Source organism: Magallana gigas, chromosome 4 (genome assembly GCF_963853765.1).
Source record: "Magallana gigas chromosome 4, xbMagGiga1.1, whole genome shotgun sequence".
Classification (NCBI taxonomy): Eukaryota; Metazoa; Mollusca; class Bivalvia; order Ostreida; family Ostreidae; genus Magallana; species Magallana gigas.
The window spans coordinates 33299011-33325453 of NC_088856.1; the positions used below are offsets into that span (position 1 = coordinate 33299011).

General features: G+C 33.0%; 1 protein-coding gene across 7 annotated transcripts in view; it reads left to right on the forward strand.

The window, feature by feature from the left end:
* LOC105342164 (plexin-B) overlaps positions 1 to 26443 on the forward strand; it is a 288820-nt gene that overhangs the window by 164863 nt on the left and 97514 nt on the right. For all 7 annotated transcript variants that reach the window (XM_034449323.2, XM_066082177.1, XM_034449322.2 and 4 more), the window contains 3 exons: positions 2581 to 2717; positions 2859 to 3029; positions 13095 to 13194. In XM_034449323.2, the coding sequence (XP_034305214.2) occupies positions 2581 to 2717; positions 2859 to 3029; positions 13095 to 13194 (408 nt within the window). The remainder of the gene's footprint in view (positions 1 to 2580; positions 2718 to 2858; positions 3030 to 13094; positions 13195 to 26443) is intronic.

Genomic DNA, 26443 nt, shown 5'->3' on the forward strand with positions numbered 1-26443 from the left:
GAGAAGTGCACTCTACCATAATTTTTTACCTTGACCAATCTTACATCTCAAGGTCATTCATATTCTATAAAAAGAATTGTACAGACTATAACATGAGATTCCTTAAACACGCAGACTTACTTTTATCACAGATAGATAGTATATAACCTAGCCGGAACCTACCAAAATTTTTGACCTCAGTCTATTATTCTTTTCAGGGTCAAATTAGAAAAAAACATTTTGAGGGTCTTTATTCATATGATTTGACAGGACTTCAAACTGTAAACAAAGAACAATAATAATACCTTCAGACATACTGTTGTTAAATTTTTACCTTTACCTTGACAATTTTCCTAACTCAAGGTCAAATTAAGAAAAAAATTCAAACTTTTTGCAGACCATAACCTTGAAATTCTTTGACAGAGAGATTTCTAAACTTGAAACATAATTTGATGATCTAGTCATCGTATGAAAAAATTCCTTACATTAATGACTTTTATCATATAAGGATGATATATAACATAAAGCTAACATCATTCTTTTTCACTTATTAAATTTGCCCCATATTCCAAACCTTGGGGAGAAGGGGAGACATTTGTTTTTTAAAAAATAACTATACCTTTTAGTTTATACATGTACTAGTAATGTCACATGGGCTTTTAATTCTTTGAAAATGAAGCCAGTATATAGTGGGTCGAAAAATATGCTAATGATACTCTGATATGCTGAAGGCTGCATGGAAAAACTGCATGGAAAAACTGTTACATAGCAGTGTATGGCAATGGGTTAAAACTCAAACTATGAATCTGTAAGTCATCAGTTCAAATCCCACTTGGGGCTTTTTAATTTTTTTTTACCATTCCTAGAACTTGGTAAAAATTTTAAAACTTACTTTTAGGTCAGATATTGTAAGATTTGAAAATTCTAAACCTGTTAAGTATTCTGATTATAATGAACTTTTATCCACATAAATATCAACAGGTGTCCTGTACCATCTTAAGATTTGTTGATTTTAAGTGTATGAGGGTTGTTAAAAAAGTTTGATTGTGAGGGGACTATTCGCATGATACCATGGAAACTTTTCAGATTTTTAAGAAGATAAACGATATTTCATAAGACATCACAATAACTTATGATGTTAATTTTGTAAAAGTTTCAAATAAATTGAAGAATTTCTGACTGTTTTATCGCCGAATATTGACGACCAACGCTTTGTAAATGAGTAAAAAAAACGTTAACGTGAAGGGACATCTTGGAGCACCGCCCATAAAAAATTTATGCACAGGCAGGAAGATTTCCAATGGAGACCAAAATGCTTTTATATGCTACTATTTTTATGGAACAAAGGATTACAATTAGAATCACAGAGGTTTAAAGATGGAAGAACTGATATTTTGAGCTCTTGCAGCACCCCACCACCGGATCTTGCACCTAATAGTATTTATTTCACTTATTAATCGTAAGTCAAATTTGCTTGGATGGAGACTTTCTTACCAATATGATCTACGATATGCCACAAAAGACATTTTTACAAAAACTTAACAAATAATGATATGAACATGCATTTTATTCATGCAAAGTAAAAATTTCAAAATCATATGATAATTTGCATACTTATTTTCAATTGGTAGTCATTTAATAAAACATATTATCCTACAAAGTATGCAGTAATTTTGCTGTAAACCACTTTGTAGGCAAACTTTTCTAACAACCTTCGTATATTTTAAGTCTTCTGGTAAATTAGAGTGACTGAAGGTCATGTGATTGTTTTGGATGGTTCTGAGGCAAATCGCTAGAGACTGTGATGACTGATTGTGAACTGTGCAGAAGTTTTGTTGTCTATATCAGATATTGTCATTTTGTCATACCTTATATCAGGTTTTTTCCGCGTATAACCATTATCCGCTTTTTTGCAACGATTTCCGAATTGCGGAAAATAAATCAGCGTAAGTTTGATGCAAAGTTTTGTTCTTGTAATAGGGTTTTCTCTTTCCTTATAAAGTAAACAGGTAAGTTACATTATGGTGTTCAGTTAATTTAGTTGGAGATATATATTGCAGGATCAGAGGACAAGCTCCAGAATAAAACGTTTATCTATAAATCCATTGACAAGCTAATTAAAATGGTCACTTTCCTTGTGTAAACCAAAGTCTAATTATACCTGAGCTAATTGTATATGTAACGGTACATGATCTATTGATCTATGACTGTCTGCATCTCTGAAAATAATTATCAGTTATTATTTCACATTAAGAAAATTGTGTAAATGGTTTTATTGTCCGAATTTTTCATTATTAAGAGTGACAAATTAGATACTTTTTTCCCTCTTACTTAACAGGTTTAAACAGTTTTGAATTATATTTTCACTATGACTTTGAAATAGTGAAAATTTGATTTGCATTAATTTTATATACCATTTTAGGTTCTGATTCGCGGAAAATCATGACCTGATATACAGTAATTGTGTGATTTCAACTTTATTTTAACTTTATAATACCTTTATTATTTAATCATAAGTTTAAAGTTATTCTTGGAGTTACAAGTCTTACATGATCAGACATCAATTGTTGTTGAAATTTGATAAATGATTGTATCATATAGGTTCCTTCAATCAGCAGTATTAATCCAAGTTATGCAGCTAAGTCTGGAGGTCGAGTCATGAACTTGACAGGAGAAAACCTTGACATTGGGAATGGACCTTCAGTTTATATTAATAATGGAACATGCATGATTATGAGGTTAGAAAATTAAATTATAATCCTAATAGCTAGATCACATGAGCTTTAAATCAAAATAAATTATGTGATAACATATTGATACTCTTTTAACTTTTTTAAAACTAAGATAACTTTATATGAGCATATATTTAATCTTTATAGCAAAAATTCCGAATCATTATATTGTGCTGTGCCAGCTGGTAACACAGGAAGTGCTGATGTCCAAGTGCACATTGATGGAAATGCAGTAGAAAAAAAGATACCACCCAATGCATTCAAATATGTAGATGATCCTACCATTTCAGAAATCGACCCACTTAAATCTATACAAAGGTAAGACAACAGCCTCATGCAGATCAAGTTGTCTAGAATACATGAGCATAGAGTTAGTTTTGGATTCAAACCCCAATTTTGTCGGATTTTCCCTAATGCTATTTTTTAAGTTAAATAACTACTGCTTCTACCTCACTCAAACTTGCACAATCAAGATTCGAGGGGTGTTTCTTGACCAATCCGTCAGTCAATCTGTCAGTCATGGTTTTTCGTAAGAGCAACTCCTCTTAAACCATTGCAGGGAATTTAACGAAACTTTGTAGGCATTTAAGACACAATGTGTGGATGACAGATTTGTATATTACCAGAAAATTCCAACACTATTATTTTCTGGGAATTTTGGCCCTTTTGAACTTAGATTTCTGACCCAATGTTGAATACAGTAATGAACAGTTTGTAAGCCCATAAAAAATTTGGGCTGGAGCTATGAACCCTATAATATTACCTATTAGGTTTGTTACTGACTGTGTACAGAAATTTGTGTACACAGTCAGTAACAAATTTCTGTACACAGTCAGTAACAAACCTAATAAGTAAAATTATAGGGTTCATAGCTCCAGCCCAAATTTTTTTATTCAGCAAGAAGGGAACCTTTGAATAAAAGCTCATCAAATCGTCTCTCATGTTAATATTTTGTGGTGTGATGTGAGATTTGTTTTCTGGCAGAATGCATCTGTATTTAAAAACTCTGAAAATAAAAGTAAATTTAAAGAAGGGAATTTCTCAGTTTTGGAAAGGGTGAACATCACACAATTTCAATTCCTTCCTTTAAACGATAATTTAAATTTGACACTTGCTTTTAAAATTGCAAACCCTCTTTGCTTACATATGTCAATTTAAGCATTCTGATATGTTATGAAATGTCCCAATAAATGTATATACACTCTGCAAGTATAGGAACTATTTCGCTTAAAGGCACTACTTTGTTGTCCTACTGATTCTAAAAATAGTTAAAGGGATATACCCACCCATAAGATATTAAACAATATTTAGTGTATCATGATATATTATTAGATATAATGTCATATTGCATCATATGATACAATATTGTACATGCATCATCTGATACAATATTGTAATGTATCATATGATATATTTTGATATTTATTGTATTATATGATACAATAGCACATATATTGTACAAATGATAAGATAAAACTGTATGATATGATATGATATATATTTTTGTATCGTACCATACAATGCAATGTAATATAGATCATATGCTGATTTTTATATTTAAGGAATAAGAAATCATTCTGTGAGTATAATGAGGTGATAATTTGGTCAGGGCATGATCAAGTCCAATAAAGGCCGAAAGGTCTTTATGATAGATTTGATCATGCCCCAAATATTCATAGAGTGATTTTTGGGAGTTGATTTTAATCAACTCTCCTATGCAGTCACTCTGACAAACCGAAAGTGAAACAGTGTTTGGACCTAAGCACCAATCATCAGCGCTGACAAGACTTAGATCTTGATAATAACAGATAAATTCGGTGTACTTTATGCTGAACAATTAATTTTCAAGGAAACGTATTTATAAATACCTTGAAAATAGTCAGATTTTAAATAGTAGAAACAATTTAGATATTTTTGTAGTAGAATGTATTCCTACGCCATAGTTCAATTTAGTCTCGTTCAACCAGACGCTCTGCTGTATTCGTAAATTTCCGACAGAGGGTCTCTCTTGGTAGTTGGAGATTAACGGAGACAGCAGAGCGTCTGGTTGAACAAGACTATATTATATAATTATCAATATCTAATACATGTGTATTCATAATATTGTCTAATATTCAATATTGATTGGATCAAGACATGTGTACAATTTTTAGAAATATTTCGATACATGATTCATATGGGGTTTTCTTGAAATTCTTGTCTGAAACGTTTGAGAATTCCTATGTTAAAAATGTGCGTAATTCAAATACAGATTAGAAAATACTTGCCATGCAAAATAACATATCGTTGATTTTAAAATTAATAATAATCGATAAAATCAACTCCCGTCAGTACTTCAGTACTTTGATTATTTATATAATTATTATATAATTTTCAACAATCATATGATAAGATATTAAAATTAAAGTATTGACATTTTTACATTATTTGCATTTAGAATCTATATGCCAACCCCACCTGCACACCAAAAGTGCTATTTTGTTGAAAGTGTATCAGACCATATGGGCAGCGGAAAGGGCAAAAATTACAATTTTACAAAATCAATGACAAACTAAATTCAGCAATCCAAAATAATATTATTAATGACCATAAGTGCAAAACCAACAGTCTTCTTTGCAAAATAAATGTACATAAAATCAACCAAAGAAATCTAAATACAAATCAAACACAAAAAGTAAAACCAACAGACATAGATGTAAAACAAAAATACATCAACATGAAACAAGTGGACGCACAAATAAACGCCAGGTGGCGTTTTTTGGGAAACAATATGCGTCATCGATTATTGGAATCCGGGATGGTTCAGACCTATTCTGATTTGCCCTGAGATGTTTCGCACCTCGATGTTTCGCACCTGCTTCAGAGCGAAACATCTTACTGTATTAAGATACTTTTCTCATATTATAATTCCTCTAAAATTAATTATTACCTCTACAAGAATTGAAATATGTTTTTAAAAAACCCATTGAAACGGTGCTTGCTTTTATGCATGCTATATTTATGACAGCGTGCTTGCTTGATTAGGATTTTTGTTTATTAATTTTATGAAGCCATGTCGTTTTATATCGTTCAGAACAAGAGGTGTGAATTGTGTTGTGATAACAATTATAGCCTGTCATTTACTTGAGAATTACCTGTATTTTATTATGAACAATTCGGGAATGTTCTTGTAATTACAAATGTATAATATTATATAGTTAGCATAGCTCTATTTTGGGGATCATTATTTAATTACATAAACTATCTGCTTGAACTTTACATTACTCCCCCACCCCCCCTCCCTCCCCTGCATCCACTTTTTATAACTACGATTTTTACCAGTCTTATAAAATTAATATAAATTTAATCAAAAAATTAAAATTCTTATAGCAAAAGTCAAACTAAATCAAACCTAATCGTTAACAATTTGATTTCTATTCCATTTTTATTTTTTTTTTTTTTTTGTAAATTTTTAATTTACCGGATGACAGTAAATACAAAATTGACAAAGATGTCAAGTTGTATAGTTTGGGCCCCGCAAGGATTTGCGGGTGCCCTATAGTAATCACTCTGTCCGTCTGTCTGTCTGTCTGTCTGTCTGTCACTCTTCCGTCCATAATTTTCTGTTTTTTTCTGACTACCCCGGTAATAACTTTTTTTATGGTTGCCCAATCAAGTTCAAATTTGGTATGGTAGTTCAGTAGGCAGAAATACATATTTTGATGCTTAGTTCTGGTTCTCTATGTCTTCTGGTTTGGAGCTGGGGTGGTGGGGTAGATTCCTTAACTATGCATAAGAATGAATGGGCAAAGAGAGATAACTGCTGAGAATGTTACCATTGTATACTTGGAAGGCTGTGCAATATTTGTCCTTTGGGATTATTTAACCTTCCACAGGAAGAAAATCCTAAGCTTTATCTTTATCTGTCACATTGAAGTTAAGGTCAATTTTGAATGATGTGTAGTATTGTGTACATTCTTTGAAATATGGATTTAAAATATAATATTCATACTTTATTTTGGTAAAAATACTGTACACAATGATTTATGATAATTTTATTGAATTCTAAAATCAAGATATATATTAAGATATCCTTTTTCACTGTTTTATTTTTTAATTATTTTATTTTTTTCTGCCTTAATGCTGTTGATTTTAACAGGTAATCAGATAATAACCCCATTCAGCCATTTCTGAAACAAAAAATCTTATTGTAAATTTAGAAGAAAAGGATGAGAGAGCAGAACAATTAATCCCCTGGGATGAATTACAATGTATCTTGCCTGCTGCAGAAAATTTAGAGGCTTATCTCTATCTGCCATATGAAGATTAATGAAGACCTTTGTCTGCAACTGATGTTTGTTTTGAAGTTGAGGTCAACTGCTGCCCTCCCCCCCCCCCCCTTTTTTTTTGCTTGTCAAGATATTTTGGATGAGCCTGCCCCCCCCCCCTCCACTTTCAAAAACGATGCTACGTGCCTGATGGATAACAATGAAATGACATTTTTTGGGGGGTTTTTAGCTCACCGAGCTGAAAGCTCAAGTGAGCTATTCTGATCATATTTTGTCTGTCGCCCGTGTGTCTGTCTGTCCGTCTGTCCGTCCGTCCGTCTGTCTGTAAACTTTTCACATTTTCAACATCTTCTCAAGAATCACTGGGCCAATTTTAACCAAACTTGGCACATAGCATCCTTAGCCTCAGGGGATTCAAAGTTGTGAAAATTAAGGACCACGCCCTTTTGCAAAGGGAGATAATTAGGAATTTCTGAAAATTTTCGAGAAATTTTCAAAAATCTTCTTCTCATGAACCATAAGACCAGGAAAGCTGAAACTGATGTGAAAGCATCCACAGGTAGTGTAGATTAAAATTTGTGAAAATCATGACCCCCGGGGGTAGGGTGGGGCCACAATGGGGGGTCAAAGTTTAACATAGGAATATATAGAGTAAATCTTTCAAAATCTTCTTCTCAGAAACTAATCACCCAGGAAAACTGAAACTTGTGTAGAAGCATCCTCAGGTAATGTAGATTCAAATTTGTGAAAATCATGACCCCCGGGGGTAAGGTGGGGCCACAATGGGGGGTCAAAGTTTCACATAGGAATATATAGAGTAAATCTTTCAAAATCTTCTTCTCAGAAACTAATCACCCAGGAAAACTGAAACTTGTGTGGAAGCATCCTCAGGTAATGTAGATTCAAATTTGTGAAAATCATGACCCCGGGGGTAAGGTGGGGCCACAATAGGGGGTCAAAGTTTAACATAGGAATATATAGAGTAAATCTTTCAAAATCTTCTTCTCAGAAACTAATCACCCAGGAAAACTGAAACTTGTGTGGAAGCATCCTCAGGTAATGTAGATACAAAGTTGTGAAAATCATGACCCCCGGGGGTAGGATGGGGCCACAATGGGGGGTCAAAGTTTAACATAGGAATATATAGAGTTAATCTTTAAAAATCTTCTCAGAAACTAATCAGCCAGGAAAGCTGACACTTGTGTGAAAGCATCCTCTGGTAGCTAGATTCAAAGTTGTGAAAATCATGACTCCCGGGGATAGGGTGGGGCCACAATGGGGGGTCGAACTTTTACATAGGAATATACAGAGTAAATCTTTAAAAATCTTCTTCTCATGAACCATAAGATCAGGAAAGCTGAAACTTGTGTGGAAGCATCCTCAGGTAGTGTTAGATACAATGTTGTGAAACTCATGACCCCCGGGTGTAGGATGGGGCCACAATGGGGGGGGGGTCAAACTTTTACATAGGAATATGTAGAGTAAATCTTTAAAAATCTTCTTCTCAGAAACTAATCAGCCAGGAAAGCTGAAACTTGTGTGGAAGCATCTTCAGGTAGTGTAGATACAAAGTTGTGAAAATTATGTCCCCCGGGGATAGGATGGGGCCACAATGGTGGGTTGAAGTTTAACATAGGAATATATAGAGTTAATCTTTAAAAATCCTCTCAGACACTAATCAGCCAGGAAAGCTGAAACTTGTGTGGAAGGTAGTGTAGATACAGAGTTGTGAAAATCATGACCCCTGGGTGTAGGGTGGGGCCACAATGGGGGGTCGAAGTTTAACACATGAAGACATGTGTATAGAGTAAATTTTTAAAAATCTTCTTCTCAGAAACTAATCAGCCAGGAAAGCTGAAACTTGTGTGGAAGCATCCTCAGGTAGTGTAGATTCAAAGTTGTGAAAATCATGACCCCCGGGGGTAGGGTGGGGCCACAATGGGGGGTTGAAGTTTAACATAGGAATATATAGAGTAAATCTTTAAAAATCTTCTTCTCAGAAACTAATCAGCCAGGAAAGCTGAAACTTGTGTGGAAGCATTCTCAGGTAGTGTAGATTCAAAGTTGTGAAAATCATGACCTCTGGGTGTAGGATGGGGCCACAATGGGGGGGGGGGTTAAACTTTTACATAGGAATATGTAGAGTTAATCTTTAAAAATCTTCTTCTCAGAAACTAATCAGCCAGGAAAGCTGAAACTTGTGTGGCATCTTCAGGTAGTGTAGATACAAAGTTGTGAAAATTATGTCCCCCGGGGATAGGATGGGGCCACAATGGGGGGTTGAAGGTTAACATTGGAATACATGTATATAGAGTTAAGGTAGTCCTATACTCGGCACTAAATGGGCTCAATCATTAAAAGCTTAGCTTTAAATGATAAATATACATTCTAGCAATACATAAACAAAAGAAAATATGTATGTTTACATGCTAGTTTGTTTCTTATCACCTCTCAGACGGGTGTACCCCCTTGCGAAAATTATTGACAATTATGAAATTTGCCAGACGTCTGTTTTTCCTACAAATAATTACCAATTTTGGGAAAATTAGAACTGAACATACAAAAGAGAGTATAAATATTCATTTAAGCCATATCTCATCAATAATTTTGCGCAAATTTTTGTAAGTAAGTACGCTTTATGGACCCGATGTATCAAAATAGAATACAAAAAATGCAATGCTAGCATCGCGTTTGGTAATTTTTTTTACTATTTTATGGACTCAAACTTAAATTCATGGTGTTTATTCCATAGATTGACATCTTAGAAAAAAGATTTGGTAAAATAAATTATACGTTGACGGATTACTTTTCACGCTATAAGCTCTAAACCAAGTAGACCCTGACGAAAAAATCCGTAAAAATCACATTTTGCTACAGTTTTCTGCCTAGTAGATCTGTCAACAATGTTAGATATCATTAGTTAATTGACGATTGTTTAAATTCGAAATAGCTTCTGTCTCTAAATTTAAACCGGTTTTAGTAAAAGAAAAAGAAAAATTAGGGGGGGGGGGGTCAAAACAAAGAAGATATAAGCATACCTGATATCCTGGTTAATCAGAAACTTTGTTTTTCATTTTACTTAACAGAATCGAGTTTCTCAACATTAATCATTTCTATCTCTCATAAAACACATATATTACCTTTCTTATTGCTTATTATTGCCATTGTTTACAACAGTGATGTAGATCAAAATCAATACCGGGTTTCAAAAAGGCTTTGTAAAAGTTGAACCAATATTGTAAAATCCGTATTATGACGTAATGCGATACTCGGACTACTTTAATCTTTAAAAATCTTCTTCTCAGACACTAATCAGCCAGGAAAGCTGAAACTTGTGTGGAAGGTAGTGTAGATACAAAGTTGTGAAAATCATGACCCCTGGGGGTAGGGTGGGGCCACAATGGGGGGTCGAAGTTTAACACATGAAGACATGTATATAGAGTAAATTTTTAAAAATCTTCTTCTCAGAAACTAATCAGCCAGGAAAGCTGAAACTTGTGTGGAAGCATCCTCAGGTAGTGTAGATTCAAAGTTGTGAAAATCATGACCCCCAGGAGTAGGGTGGGGCCACAATGGGGGGTTGAAATTAAACATAGGAATATATAGAGTAAATCTTTAAAAATCTTCTTCTCAGAAACTAATCAGCCAGATGATTCGATCTTTACAATTGTTAAGACTTTGGCCCCAGGACAATTCTTTGGCTTTACAAGAAGGTTCAGAGTTTGATGTAGGTTTATATCCCATATATAAACTATTGTTAAGGATCTTTTGAGAACTGCAATACTCAACATATGATATGACTATAAAATCATCCTGTTAGAAAAGGGACTGATGATTATAAACATAAGAATATCCAGGGGAAAAATGGATTTTATTTATACAGGATCTACATGTATTATTGTACATTGTCCAGATAGTTTGTATTAATTATGACTCCATTAAGCTGATTTTATTATACCTATTGTTCCTCAGGTGAGCGATGTGGCCCATGGGCCTCTTGTTTTTTTTTATAGAAGACTGTACGATAGTTGATTATGCATATGTTTTTATCTGAATATGAATATTTTGAACAAATGTACGAGTATAAACAGGTCATTAAAATATTATTACCGGTAATAATTTTCAATAAATCATGATAAATATATCAACATCTCAGGGCGAAACAGAATAGGCGCGAACCATCCCGGATTCCAATAATCGATGACGCATATTGCTTCCCAAAATATGCCACCAGGCATTTATTTGTGCGTCCGCTTGTTTCATGTTGATGTATGTTCGTTTTACATTTATGTCCGTTGGTTTTACTTTTTGTGTTCGATTTGTATTTAGATATCTTTGGTTGATTTTATGTACAGAAGACTGTTGGTTTTGCACTTATGGTCATTGATAATATTATTTCAGATTGCTGAATTTAGTTTATCGTTGATTTTGTAAAATTGTATTTTTTGCTCTTTCCCCTACCCATAAGACCATAGGTTACAAAATTGATTTGCAGTGTTATCACAGAAGAAGACACTGGAAGATGTTATTGTATTAATAGTATTATAATGGTGGTATTGCCTTATCTCACTGAGTTCTGTAATCTTTGATTAGCTAATTAATATGTTTTTGTTTAAATCTTAATTGCCTGACGTCATGACGTCAGGCATATCTAAGGTTTAAAAGTTGCAATCTCCGAAACAGTGCAGACAATGGGACACGCAATATCATGATATTTCACAAAAAAGATTAACCGATGCATGTTTAAGATGTAAGCATTTACATTCACAATTGATGAAAATGTTATATGGATGTAATAACAACAGTGAGCAAGAGTTTTCAAGTAAAAGGGCCGTTAACCATGCAGTGCACGTGTGTAATCCTGATTTAAAAATAGATCAGCATTCCACGTACCATATCTTTGAACAGTGAAAAGGGGGGGGGGGGTCATCGCAACAAGTTGGAACATATTGTCTATTACGGTACAATGTAAGTAATAATTGGTGTTGAATTATCATTATTACAAGAGAGTTTTCAGTCTGGATTAAAACAAATATATATTTAAACAGCTGGAATGTTTACTGGAGGAATGTATCGCCAAAGCGGGATGTGACCAGATTTTTGTTCAGTTGGGCGATTTCATCAATCTTGAAAAGGGATCATAACTCGCGTGTCTTACTAAATGTACATTACTACATTTAACAATTTCTAATCAAGTGTGTTTCTTAATTCGATAGATTTCTTCCAAAACATCTGATCCAAAGTATAATATACATGTATCTAAATTCATCTGACCCCCTCCCCATGAATCTCTGCCAATGGATGAGTTCATTCGTTGCGTGAACGCTAATGGCAGGACTTCGCGCCATAATGTCTCATTCATAGTTTTTGTGGCCGATTAGTTGATGAGTCCATTGGGATCATGCAAATACCCCAGAGCACACCATGTGTTTACATCACAGGAATGTAGCATCAGGGGTTGTGATGAGGGAGGCTGCTTCCCCCTCCCCACTTTTTTTGCAGCTGGCTCTTTTCTTAACTTTTTAGAATGAATGGAAATATCATGGATTTGCCCCCTCCACTTTTGTAGGAGCATGCAAAAAATGAAACTGCAAATAAGGAATTCTAATTGGATTGAAGTTACAGTTATAGTTATTTTTCATGAATTTTAGAATTCATCTTTTTTCAATTGCTTGTCAAGATGATTTTGATGAAGATGCCCACACACATTCAAAAACAATACGTGTTTGTATACCTTTTTAAATTTTTAAATAAAAATGCCTTTCAGTTGAATTTGCTTCTTAATATAACAAACACAATTTTAAAAAATGACTATCTACCTTCCAGCTTTCAAGCTTACATGCACTTATATTATAATTATGTGTACTTTCCTAAAAAATTGAATTAATAAAATAAATGAATTTCAAGTGTGCAGGTACATGTTCTAGATCGAAGAAAGGACTGACATTTCATCTTAAATTTCACGTTCCGTTTATAAATTTATGATCAGCAGCGAAAATTAAAATTAATTTCTGATAAGATAGCCTAATTTATACATGAATGCTTCCATTGAATAATATTGTTTAGTCAGGCAAGCTTTTTGGAAAGCTATTACTTGTATTTATTCTATTTTCAGTGGTGGAAGGAAATTGACTATTTCTGGAACTGGTTTTAATGCTGTTGATAATATTTATTTATTTGTTATCTTCAATGATGGGTCCTACTCATATAATGAGGTAAGAATAAAAAAAATAGAAATTAGAAATTTAATGAACTGCATGCTTATGTAAAAAAAAAAAACCTTCACATTTTAATGCTGGAAATTAAAACTACCTGGTTTCCCAATACAATGCATAAAGAAATTTCAATATTTTCAATATTTATCTCAGCTTTGTGCCTTGTGGCTTACAAAATGTAGGTTTGTGAATATGAATCTTGTCATTTAAGAAAAAATATCTAAAGTATATTAGCATATTACAGTAACAGAATTTTATATAAGCATCCCCACCAGGAATTCATTTCAAAATTAGAACAATAATGTCCGGTAATTCATTTTAAGAAAAATTGATAGAAAACACATCATTAAACATAGGCTTTTGAAATTGGAATAATAATTTAATTTTCAATTGCAACATACTTTTTAGAAAATTATTCATTTCCAGGATTTTAATGACATATGTGAGCATCAATATTAAAAAGTTTTGAAAATTTTGATTTAAAAAAAGGTCACTGTCAATGATCGTAAGTTACATGTGTCTAGGTGTCTAGAATCTAGACAAATCAGTCTCAAGGTTATGGAAATGGGCAAAAAAACATTAAATAAATATGTAATGTTTGTAACAATGTAAATTGTAATAATTAAGACTGCAAGATGTATCAAACCCCCAATACATGCATTACATTTTACATTATTATATTTTGTGCTGTGAAATTTAATAATGTAAAATGTAATAACATACAAACATGGAATCAATGTATTTCAATGTTTATTTAGACCAACAGCAACTTAAGATGAAAACCAGCTATATAGAGAATAAATTTTATTAAGGTTTTCAGGGTCGATAGAGAAATATCATACAATGCAAATAGAGAATGTGTTTATTATTTCACAATATATTGAATTATTCCTAAACAATTGAATCTGTTCTCTACAGAGAACAGAATGTAATATACTGTATTTTTTCCGACGATTAGTCGGTATTTTTTTTTCTCTGAATCAGAGCACCCAACTTATCGTCTAATTCGACTTGTGTAAGGCTTGAGGTCAGAAAATTGTTAAAAATAGCATTGAAAATCTTGGTTAAAAGCATCTTGAGTTGGCTGTGTGATTGGAAATTACCTTATTGAATTCAATGTTCATCTTTAATAATTATCGTTTTTACTCATTTGTTAATACTGTATACATAATAATAACAGTAATTAAAACTAGATGCTGTCATTAGACAGTAATACCCGCACCAAGTGTTTGCCCATAAATAACACTGTTTTGTACCAGTTTAATTAAAAATGAAGGCCACATGCAAGCTCCGGTAATACATTTAAAAATTATAATTTTCATAACTGAAGGATGAGATCCCTTCCCATATGATAATACACACGAGCAGCACTTTATGTGCAATTTGGGGTTGAACTGTTTGCTGTGAATTTTCAGTTAATCAATAATCTTAACATTTCATGTCATAGAAAGTATAGTGGTCTATATAATTATTACAAACAAAATTAAAAATTAAATTATGCCCCCTCCCTGTTAGATTTACTTCTGTGTGCCTACATGTACATCATCATGTGCACAGATTTAGAGAAGGGGTGGGAGTGATGGGTCCAGACCCCCCCCCCCCCCCATGAAAATTCATTTATATCAATAGTAAAATTACCAAAAATACACCTTCAACCCCAATGCTCTTGCAGACATGTAAACGCTCTAACCCATTGCAGTTCAATGTTAGGTAACATTATTTGGGGGGTAGATATTTAATTAATATTTAATATACTTTATTGTTTATCTCAATAGGAAGTATACATCACAATATGCAGGTGTCCTGCACCACCTTAAAGCTGTTAACTACCTAATAAAAAAGTGCAAGTGGATTTGAAGAATAGGTCATAAAACTAGAGCAGAGCTCGTGGCAAAGCCACGAGTAGATCTTCCGTTGTTGCTGCGAGTTGAAAATATATGTAATGTGGTGTCAAACGATTATAATTACTAAACTTTCAGTTCTGTTTTTGTTATAAAAACGTGTTGTGATTGAAAGCCTGCATATAAAACGTGTATTGAAAAAGAAAATAAGAAAATGTTTTAGTTTATGTAATCGTAACAAACATTATTTAAAAAATGAAATATTAAATGGCGAGTTAAATTTTCAAAGGGTAGTAAGCATTGTTGTTAATAGTATGTACTCATGGGTCATGTCAGGAATTGTGGATTTTTTTTTAAACCGAACCCGTTTACAAAACACGTAACCTTTTCTCTAAGATAACTTTTTTATTTAAATATTTCTAAATTTTTTAAAACAATGTACAATTTAGAATTGTTGCGTGCTGACAAAATTTACAGACCCTGAAACGTACTACTACACCAAAAAAGCGTGTGACTTACGTGCAAGAAACGTTTCGTGTTAACCGTTTCGTGTGAATCGTGAAGCGTTTCGTGTAAACCGTTTAGCGTTTCGGACAAAGCGTGCAGAGTTTCGGACAAAGCGTGTAAATCGTTTCGAGCAAAGCGTGCGAGAGCCATGTGAAACGTTCATCAGATTTCATTCGGAACTCTCTGACAATTTGTTTCAAAATTGCGCCCGTGTTTTACATTGCATGTACTTTAAACTGTTTGTAATTGGCATAACTCTTTTGTAGGTATTTTCATGGGAAAAAAATCTAGAGGAAATGATATACTTATCTTTTTACGAAATTGAATTTATATTTAACAAACAAAAGAAAAGTATATGTATTAAAAAACGACTAGTTACAGCGTACATGTATATATAACGTTTTTAGCTCACCGACACGAAGTCAAGGAGAGCTTATGCTATACCCTCGGCGTCGGCGGTGGCGTCGGCGTCGGCGTCCGGACCTGGTTAAAGTTTTTGTTGCAGGTCCTGTATCTAAGCTATTACTTGTCCTATCTTCACCAAACTTGCATGGATGATGCATCTGGACCTACTTATGGACTTGAAAGACTTGGATGCTGAATCTGGGTCCTAAATTTCAGATGCTGGAGGAGGTTAAGGTTGTTGGACCAGGTTAAAGTTTTTGTTGCAGGTGCCCTTTGATAGCAGTATCTTAGTTACTGCTGGTCTGTACTTCACCAAACTTGCATGGATGGTGTGCTTTATGATACTGATGCACCAGACAGGCTTGAGTGCTGAATCTGAGCTATAGGTTTCGGATGCTGGAGGAGGTTAAGGTTTTTGGAGCAGGTTAAAGTTTTTGTTGCGGGTGCCCATTGATAGCAATATCTAAGTTACTACTGGTCTTAACTTCACCAAACTTGTATGGATGATGCGTCTTATGATACTGATGCACCTGACAAGCTTGAATGCTGAATCTGAGCAATAGGTTTCGGATGCTGGAAGAGGTTAAGGTTTTTAGAGCTGGTTAAAGTTTTTGTTGCAGGTGCCCTCTGATGATTAATCTTAGTTACTACTGGTCCTAACTTCACCAAACTTGTATGGATGGTGCGTCTTATGATACTGATGCACCTGACAAGCTTGAATGCTGAATCTGAGCAATAAGTTTCGGATGCTGGAAGAGGTTAAGGTTTTTAGAGCTGGTTAAGTTTTTGTTGCAGGTGCCCTCTGATGATTATATCTTAGTTACTACTGGTCCTAACTTCACCAAACTTGTATGGATGGTGCGTCTTATGATACTGATGGACCTGACAAGCTTGAATGCTGAATCTGAGCAATAGGTTTCGGATGCTGGAGGAGGTTAAGGTTTTAAGAGCTGGTTAGATAAAGTTTTTGAAACAGGTGCCCTCTGATGATGATATCTTAGTTATTACTTGTCCTTACTTCACCAGACTTCCATGGATGGTGTGTCTTATGATTCTGATGCACCTGACAGGCTTGAATGCATAGTCTGGTTTCGGATGCTGGATAAAGTTAAGTTTTTAGGAACAGGTCACATGTTTAATAGATGATAGTACTATTTTAAACTTGCATAGTTGATTTAACTGTAATATGAATGAATCGCAGAGGTAGCTTCAGATGCAGAGCTTGATCTCCATTATCAAGGATGCTAAAAAATAAATCTTAGTTATTACTGGTCCTAACTTCACCAAACTTGAATGGATGGTGTGTCTTATGATACAGATGCACCTGACAGGCATGGATGCTGAATCTGAGCCATAGGTTGCGGATGCTGGAGGAAGTTAAGGTTTTAATTGCTAGTGCCCTCTGATGATGATATCTTAGTTATTACTGGTCCAAACTTCACCAAAATTGCATGGATGATGCGTCTTATGATACAAATGCACCTGATGGGCTTGAATGCTGAATCTGAGCCATAGGTTTTGGATGCTGGATGAGGTTTAGTTTTTTGGAACAGGTCACATGTTTTATAGATGATAGCTTGCATAGTTGATTTAACTTTATTATAAATTAAATGCAGAGGTTGCTTCAGAAGCAGAGCCTGATCTCCATTATCAAGGATGCTAAAGAAATCTCCTACCTCACTCAAACCAGCTCGATAGATAGATGTGTTTGTTGATAAATGATATAACATGATTCCTATGATAAAGTATTGTATGATATGAAACAATATTGTTTGATATGATACAATATGATATCATATGTTATATTATAAAAAGTTATACGATACGATATGATATTGTATCAATTTTTTTGATATTTTATGATATGATTATGTATCATGATATTGTTATGTATAGTATTGTATATTATGATACAATATTGTATAATATTATATTGTATTTTTAATTTATTATTTTATCACATGATACAATTACATAAGATATTGCAAAATATTATATTGTATCCTATGATACAATATTGTATATTCTATAATATGGTATCATACAATATTGTATAATATGATATTGGTTTCAGTAATATAGAATTATATCACATGAAATTGTATTATATGATATTGTAATATTATATAATATTGTATCATACGATATTGTATGATGTGATATTGGTTTATATGATATATTATCATATCACATGAAATTGTATTATATGATATTGTAATATATTTTATTGTGTCATATGATGCAATATGTATAATATAATAATGTATTTTATAACATTTTACCATATCACATAATATTGTATCATTTGATAAGATACAATGTTGGAATCAAATTATATTGTATTATATGATATAATATCATATAATGTATCAAATATGTTTCAGTGTCATTGAATTCAATATCATTCTATATTATACAATATAATATCATGTTTCAGTGTTATGATGTATTATGTAATATGATATTGTAATATGATACTATATTGTATTATATTTTATGATATTGTATTATGTGATCAAATACAATAAGGTATAACACAATACAATGTCATATCATACGTTACAATATCAAATCTCATTATTGTTTATTACGGTATTTTATTTATTATATGATATATATTATATTAAAAATATGACATGATGCAATATTTAATTTTATATCATTGTATTGTTTAACATATTAACATATGTTTATCATAAAAAATTTATCAGATGATATACGATATTTTGTCAAAACAGAATCCATGAATATCCAAGATCATAAAGTATGATTTTCATATAAAATGATAAAGGTGGTCTTATGAAGGTGATGTCTCATAAGGGTGATGCTCCGTCTCGGTGAGCTTAGTAATCTATGATTACCTATGTTTATACGATGTTTCAGTACTGGTCCAGTCGTTTTACCGGTAACGAATATTTGCCAGTATCGAATAATTTTTAGAAAAATTACTAGTGGAAGACGAAGTTGAGGTTTTAAAAAATCCTAGCTAGGTAATTATAAAACAGAAATAGATATTCTATCAGTGCGTGAAGTTGTTTGCAATTTGCACGATTATTCACCGAATAGTTTACAAATTAAAAATGTGACCCAGATATGAGCTGCCGGAAGTTCATAGCAGAAAAAACGAAAGTGTGAAAACAATTAAGCCTAACTATGAATATAAGTTTGTTATTGATCCCTATTTAGTGGATAATTAGTAAATATAATTCATTTTAAAAGATAATGCATCATATCAAATAATAATGGAGCTTTGAATGAAATTACGACTTCAAATAGAACCACGTGTAGTTTTCCTAGTTTCGGTTCATTGCGACAGAAGTATTATTTGGCTGCATATATTGATAGATATACGGGAAAAACAAAGGAAAATGGCAACTACTTATCATCAATTACTATTATAAAGTGTTTTTATGAACATTCAATATTATAAAGTAACGCAAATGAAAACTGTTCAAGTCGAGTTTTAATTTGACGGGAAAACGGTATATATATGATAAAAATAACGATCATATTATTTGTTTAAATGACATATTCCCAAAATTGTTTTTCCTTCTTCATTTATAAGTTCATTAACATGTACCTCTAGTATATTTTTGAAATTAATTCGCCTCAAAATTTTCGGTCAGAAGTGATAAAGGGCGCTTAATTCGATACTAGGAAACGAATTCTCAAAACTAGGAAAATGGAGGGGGTGTTGAAATTACTTCCTTTATATTTTCGGAAGTTTGATATTACAGTTTAGAAGGACAAAGAAACGCGGTTTAAACATAAAATAAAAACATTTAGAATTCCGGTAATAATAGTTGCATGCACGACGAAACCGCATACTGATTCGTTACCGGTAAAATGACTGTGCAATATTTAAATTCGCTATACATAAAAAATATTAAATACAATTAGAAAAACATGATTTCTGTTGGAACAAGCCTTAATCAACTTTAACTTACACGAGCATGTTTTGATAAGCATGTATTTTTTTTATTATTTATTTACATCGATAACTCTTACTAAGACCATTCGGCTTTGTACAAGCGGCACACATAACCTCGGACATCTGGTGAGACCTGCACCTGGCTGAACCTGTCAATCAAACTCTGTGTATTTTTTTTCATTGGATGGTCAAGCGTCTCTTTTTTTGTCAATAGCCAATGGAAAAATTAATGACTTCAATGTAATCGGAATCAGTATTTGATGAAGCACACAATTTAAATGATAGAAAATTTATTAATTATTTGAACAAAATTAAATGTAAACATAGAAAGAAAACATACTGATAATTTCTATGAATTGCAGGAAGTAAGTTCTTTGGAATCCCTATTATAGATATTTTTACAAGTAATTATTTTAATAATTTAAACCACTGTTAACGGAAAACAAGAGGTCTTAAAAGTAATTAACGCACAGGGATTTGCCTACAATGTACACAGTCATGCAATTAATTATTATGGGAAACTTCTACGTATGGTACTTAATTCAAATAGATCATGATAATCTATACACTGTACGCCGTTATACATGTACATGTAAGGAGCGCCGGTAATATAAACGAAGATTGAGTCAAAAAATTAAATCATTTTTATTTCTTGTTCTTTTCAATACAATGTTAAATTACTCTGAAAAAAAAAAACGAAATAGTAATTACAACTTTCTTTTTTGTTTAATCATTTGAATTTTTTCTGAGCTGCATGGATATGTACAGAACATATTTATTTACGCAAATGATACGACATAGGAAAAAAATTAACGGATGTTTGTATAACATTGTTTTCTAACAAATGTGACTAATTTAATTTTAAATATTTTTCAACATTATCAATGTAAATAATATCAGATTTATTTACTGTTTGTATTTTTACATCGTATTCTCTGAAACCAATAAAAATACTAATGTTAGAAAAAAAATCAAATCCCGCCCAATACTGAAAACCCGATTTCAGTTTGTAATCATGCGGATTTTAAATTTGGTATTGACTATTGAGTTACGGTAACATTTTTTCTGGATGATTTTTTTTATTTATTATTTTATGTAGTAAAAGCACCATTCCAATTGTTACTCAATTAACATAACACTTGATGACCCGGGGCTATATATGTTCTGAGCTGTGTGCGCTGAAGCGACACAAGATTCTCGGTCGCACGTGGCGGTTGAATTAACACAGACTGACCGAATAAACAAACGGGTGGGAAAGTGAAACAAAATGTTACACATAAGAAGAAGCCACCAAAAATGATTTTCGACAGATCTTGATATCGTTTCGCCAATCAAAAAAAAAAAAATACAACGCGAGCTCCTGTCAGCGGGGCGGGAGGAGGGGGGGGGGCAGCAATGAGTTCGCTTCCACAATGAAACGAACATGTAGAAAAACTACAGAAGTGATTAATATGTGACCGATAGAATCTAATCTAAAGTGTTTAAAACTCATGTGAATATTCTTTTAAATAATCATCGGATGCCTCAAATCAGGACATTCTTTTATCGTGCTAGCACCTACCGCAAACATGTAACATGGAACTTTGATTATAATTTGATTTGATTTTTAAACTACCTTGTACGCTATCGTATACATCAATGCTAAATCAACTGTACAAGTAAAATAAATTTATCTTTTCACCTTAAACCAATATAATAGTTGAAAACATAATAAAATATAGTTGTGTCCGTGCAAAATATGAAACATGAACGCGTGATAAGGTACATGTAGAAGATCACGAACCGACCGCGGATCACTTGTCTACTCGCGCCGGATCTCCTCAGCCATGTGCGATGGATGATCATCATTTAAATGTTTAATATTTAGGGGTTGTTGTTGTTGATTTAAAGCATTATTTGTACAGTTTATAAAATATTTTACATCTGACGGTGTTTCCGATTTGGAGTAATATCGTTCATTAATATTCATTTACACTCAAATTTAATTAAATAAATACAAAATGGACAAACTTTGATAACATAAAATTAAAACAGTTCTTGTATTTACGGCTATATTAACTCAAACACGTTCATATGCATGGAAGTGTGCGTCTTTCTTAATTGACACCCAATTGTTTAATTCATAAAAAAATATGTGTAATCAAAACGAAAACAATTCTTGAGTTTGCGGATAAATAAACTCATATATGAGAGACGCAACTCTCGTGTATTAGATAACCGCTGACCGCTAGGTAGTCCAGCCGCGACCATGGTGACCGATTTTCTCGGCCGCGGGCGAGGGAGAGCTTACGTAATGGTACACACACACAGCTCTGATTCAAGGTAGATTTTAAATGCATGGAGTTAATAACTAAAATGTAATGCATCGATATTTTTTTTCATTCCATATTTTGTGGTTTACTATAAAAGAAAAACAATGATTTGTTTCCCAAATCTCGTTTTTAAGGATTGTGCAATATAAGAACTTAACAACAATGACTTAAACTCCTAAAATAAAGCACGTATTCTAAAAAAAAAAATTCTTATGAATTAATGCCGTTTGTATAAACCAGCATACTTTCTGCGGTAACTTTATGCCAGTTGTACGCGCAAAGACTTTCGTTAACTTGTCAAATGAAAACAGGTACATGTTAACATGTAAAGCTTTTTACACTCATACTACACAAATCACATACAAAATAACATTGTAACGACCTTTATAAGATCCCAACAAACAACTTTTCCAGCGACAGCCATATCAAAATCCTAACCGTTTTTGAGTTATTAAGCAAATTTTTTTTAGGGGCCATTGGCCCTTAATTTAAGTGGCCAGCCCTTTTTTATTGGTGTCAAATGAAAGCCCTTGATATTTTGCACAACTTTTATTCTACATGTCTTAACAAAATGTTTTTCGTTAAAAGATATAAAGGAAAACATGTCTAAATTTTTGCACTTTTTTGAATCCTGTTTTTTGACCCCCTACCTTTTCCTAAATTAAAAACGTAATCTAAAAACAAAAACCGATGTGCACAACTACAATGTCTCTGTTATTCAAATTCGTTGGATTCCCATTCCCTGCTATCATATTCTCGGAGCCTTTGTCTGGAAACAAAAGGCCCTTAAAAAATTTAAAAGGGGAATAACTCTTTAACGGAAAGAGAATTCTACATTTTATGAATTGCTTAAGATAGTGTTTTGTAAAGTACATTAGCCCTGAAAATTTGAGCAAAAACCGTTCAGAAATGAGCAAGATATGAAGCCTCAAAGTTCGCGTCTAGGAAACAAAAAAACAAAAAAGAAAAATAAGAACTAGACACGATCTCGTTGCGAGCAACGAGGAGGTCTTCCGTCTGATTTTAGAATTTGAGATATATGTTCGATCTTGATTTTGCTATTTAACAGCTAAACATGATTTAGAATTAAAAAAAAAAACGGGGTCTACATTCTAAGGGCCAGATACTATTTTGTTTCAGGGATAAGAGCTTTGTTCAACAAGTGTTTAGAAATTCGACACCGTTCTTGAGATATCTGAGAAAAAAAAGTTTTAGGGGCCAGTCCCTTACCTCCTTATTGGAGCCGCTGAACCAAATTTTGAAGGTTGCATTTTGTAAAGTACATCATTTTGAGCATCTTTTCTTCTAAACTGCATTTCAAAATATTTTCCTTTTTGAGATATAGGTGGTTATAGTTTATGGACTCTTGACCCCTAAAAAATCCTTATTCCATAACACATGAATATATCATTACATTACTTGGATACAGAACTGTCAGATAAACATATTTGCTGCTATAGCCTTTCATTAAATTTCCCTCAGTAAAGAGCTACAGATGAAACATTTTAGAGCCCTTTGGTTCCCTAATTTTAGGGGCCAGCCCCCTTTTTGATATCAAATAAAAGGTCATTTAAATCTCAACACATTTTGGTCAACAACTGTTTAGAAATTCGTTACCGTTCTTGCGATGTATGGGAAAGAACGTTTAAGGGGCTGATTCCTTAACTCCTTTTAGGGGCCGTTTAACGAAATTTTGAAAATTGCATATTATTTAGTACATCATTCTGAGTATCTTTTCTTCTTTACTGCATTTCAAAATATTTTTCCTTTCTTAGATATTGGTGATCAAAATTCTATAATTTTGGCCCCTAAAAACCCCTTATTATGTAACACATGATAAAATCATAACATTGCTTGGATACATAACTGGAAGATAAACATATTTGCTGCTATAACCGTTCACAAAATATCCCTCAGTTAAGGGCTACAAATAAAAGACTTTTAGGGCCCTTTGGTCCCCTAATTATAGGGGCCAGCCCCTTTTTCTTGATATTAAATAAAAGGTCATGTAATTCCCAACTCATTTTGTTCAACAACTGTTTAGAAATTCGTTACCGTTCCTGAGATATATGGGAAAGAACATTTTAGGGGCCGATCCCTTTACTCCTTATAGGGGCCGTTTAACGAAATTTTGAAAATTGCATATGATTTAATACATCATTCTGAGCATCTTTTCTTCTATACTGCATTTCAAAATATTTTTCCTTTCTGAGATATATGTGATCAAAATTCTGGACTTTTGGCCTCTAAAAACCCCTAATTACGTAACACATGATAAAATCATTACATTGCTTGGATACATAACTGTTAAATAAACATATTTGTTTCTATAACTGTTCACAAAATATCCCTCAGTAAAGATCTACAGATGAAAGACTTTAGAGCCCTTTGGTCCCCTAATTTTAAGGACCAGCCCCTTTTTCTTGATATCAAAGGAAAGGTCTTGTAAATATAAACTTTTTTTGTATTACATGGGTTAACAAAATATTTTTCAGAAAAGAGATAAACTAAGAAAACCATGAAAAATTACGACGATTTTTAGTCTCAATTTTCGGGACCAGGCGAGCTTAAACCCCGTTTGAGCATAACAAGTATGAATGCCAAATAGCACATTTACAATCTCTTGTCTACAATCCCTGAAAGTTTGAACTCAATATCTTTTACCGTTTAGGAGGAGATCCCTGGACAAGCCGACCCTCTGAAAAGCGCTAAAACGTCATTATCTCAAGAACGGAAGTGACGTCATCAAAATAAAAAATATGTGTTGAGTTCAAATTAATATCTATCGGATCTGAAAGTTTCATGAAAATCGATTGAGCCATCTCCGAGAAATCGCCTGCACAAAAATGCGTAAGGAAAAAAAGCCAAGAATAATAATAGGGAACTAGAGCAAAGCTCGTTGCAAAGCAACGAGTGAGTCTTCCGTTAATGTCGGAAGTAAAGCTGGAAGTTCCTGTAAGAAGCAGAGCTCTTAAACCAATAACAAATGTAACTAAAATAAAAAGATGAAAAAATCGAATTATTCCTGGTACGACTTAACAAAATACGAATGATTTTAAGTGCGACTTAACAAAAACCTTTCCGATTTCAAGAACGACTTAACAAAAAAAATCCGAATCTGTTCAAGTACGACTTAGCAATTATTTTTGGTAGGAGTTAATTTTACTTTAAACATTACGCTATTTTTTAAACCAAAGACGCGGAATCAAAATTTCCGGAAAAATCAATTTTTTAACCCCAATAACTCTGTAATGCATCGTCCGATTTTCAAACAGATTTCAGTGTTAGATTCAGATTATTAAGCTCTACAAAATACATACATTTTTTTCATTTGATCAAAAAATTTAATTTTTCGAAAAATTTGAATCACTTCCGGTTTCCACCGGAAGTGACAGATTTTCATTTCTCGGCCCTATTACATAAGTAAAATGACAAATGTAAAATCGTTAAAAATTTCAAGCCCGTATCTTCAAGCATTTTTGAGAAAAGTCCCGGACAAAATGACTTTTTTAAAATTTTATAAATGACGTAACGTCAAAATGGAAGTGACGTTGTCTTTAAAACTTTAACATCTTTGAGGGACGCCAACGTGCTAATATCTCTGAAAGTTTCATTGAAATCAGTTTAAAACTTTTTGAGTTATGAGGCAAAAAAGGAGTCAGAAAAAAAAGAAAAAGTATAATAACTAGAGCAGAGCTCGTGGCAAAGCCACGAGTAGGTCTTCCGTTGTTGCTGCGAGTTGAAAATGTATGTGATATGGTGTCAATAAATTATAATTACTAAACTTTCAGTTCTGCTTTTGTTATAAAAATGTGTTGTGATTGAAAGCCTGTATATAAAACGTGTTTTGAAAAAGAAAGAAAATGTTTAAGGAAAACTATCTGTCTAACACAGTTTATGTAATCGTTTCAAATATTCTTTAAAAAATGAGATGTTTAATGGCGAGTTAAATTTTCAGAGGGTAGCAAGCATTGTTACATGTACTTATGATTCATGTCAGGAATTGTGTTTTTTTGGGATTTGGTTTTAATCAACTCTCCTATGCAGTTACTCTAGCAAACCGAAACTGAAACTGTGTTTGCACCTAAGCACAAATCATCGCCGCTGACAAGACTTAGTTCTTGAAAATAATCGATAAATTCGATGTTATGTACGCTGAAGCATTTTTTTAAAGGAAACTTATTTATAAAAACCTTGGATATAGTCAGATTTTAAATGGTACGAACAATTAGAAGTTTTTTGTAGTCGTGTGT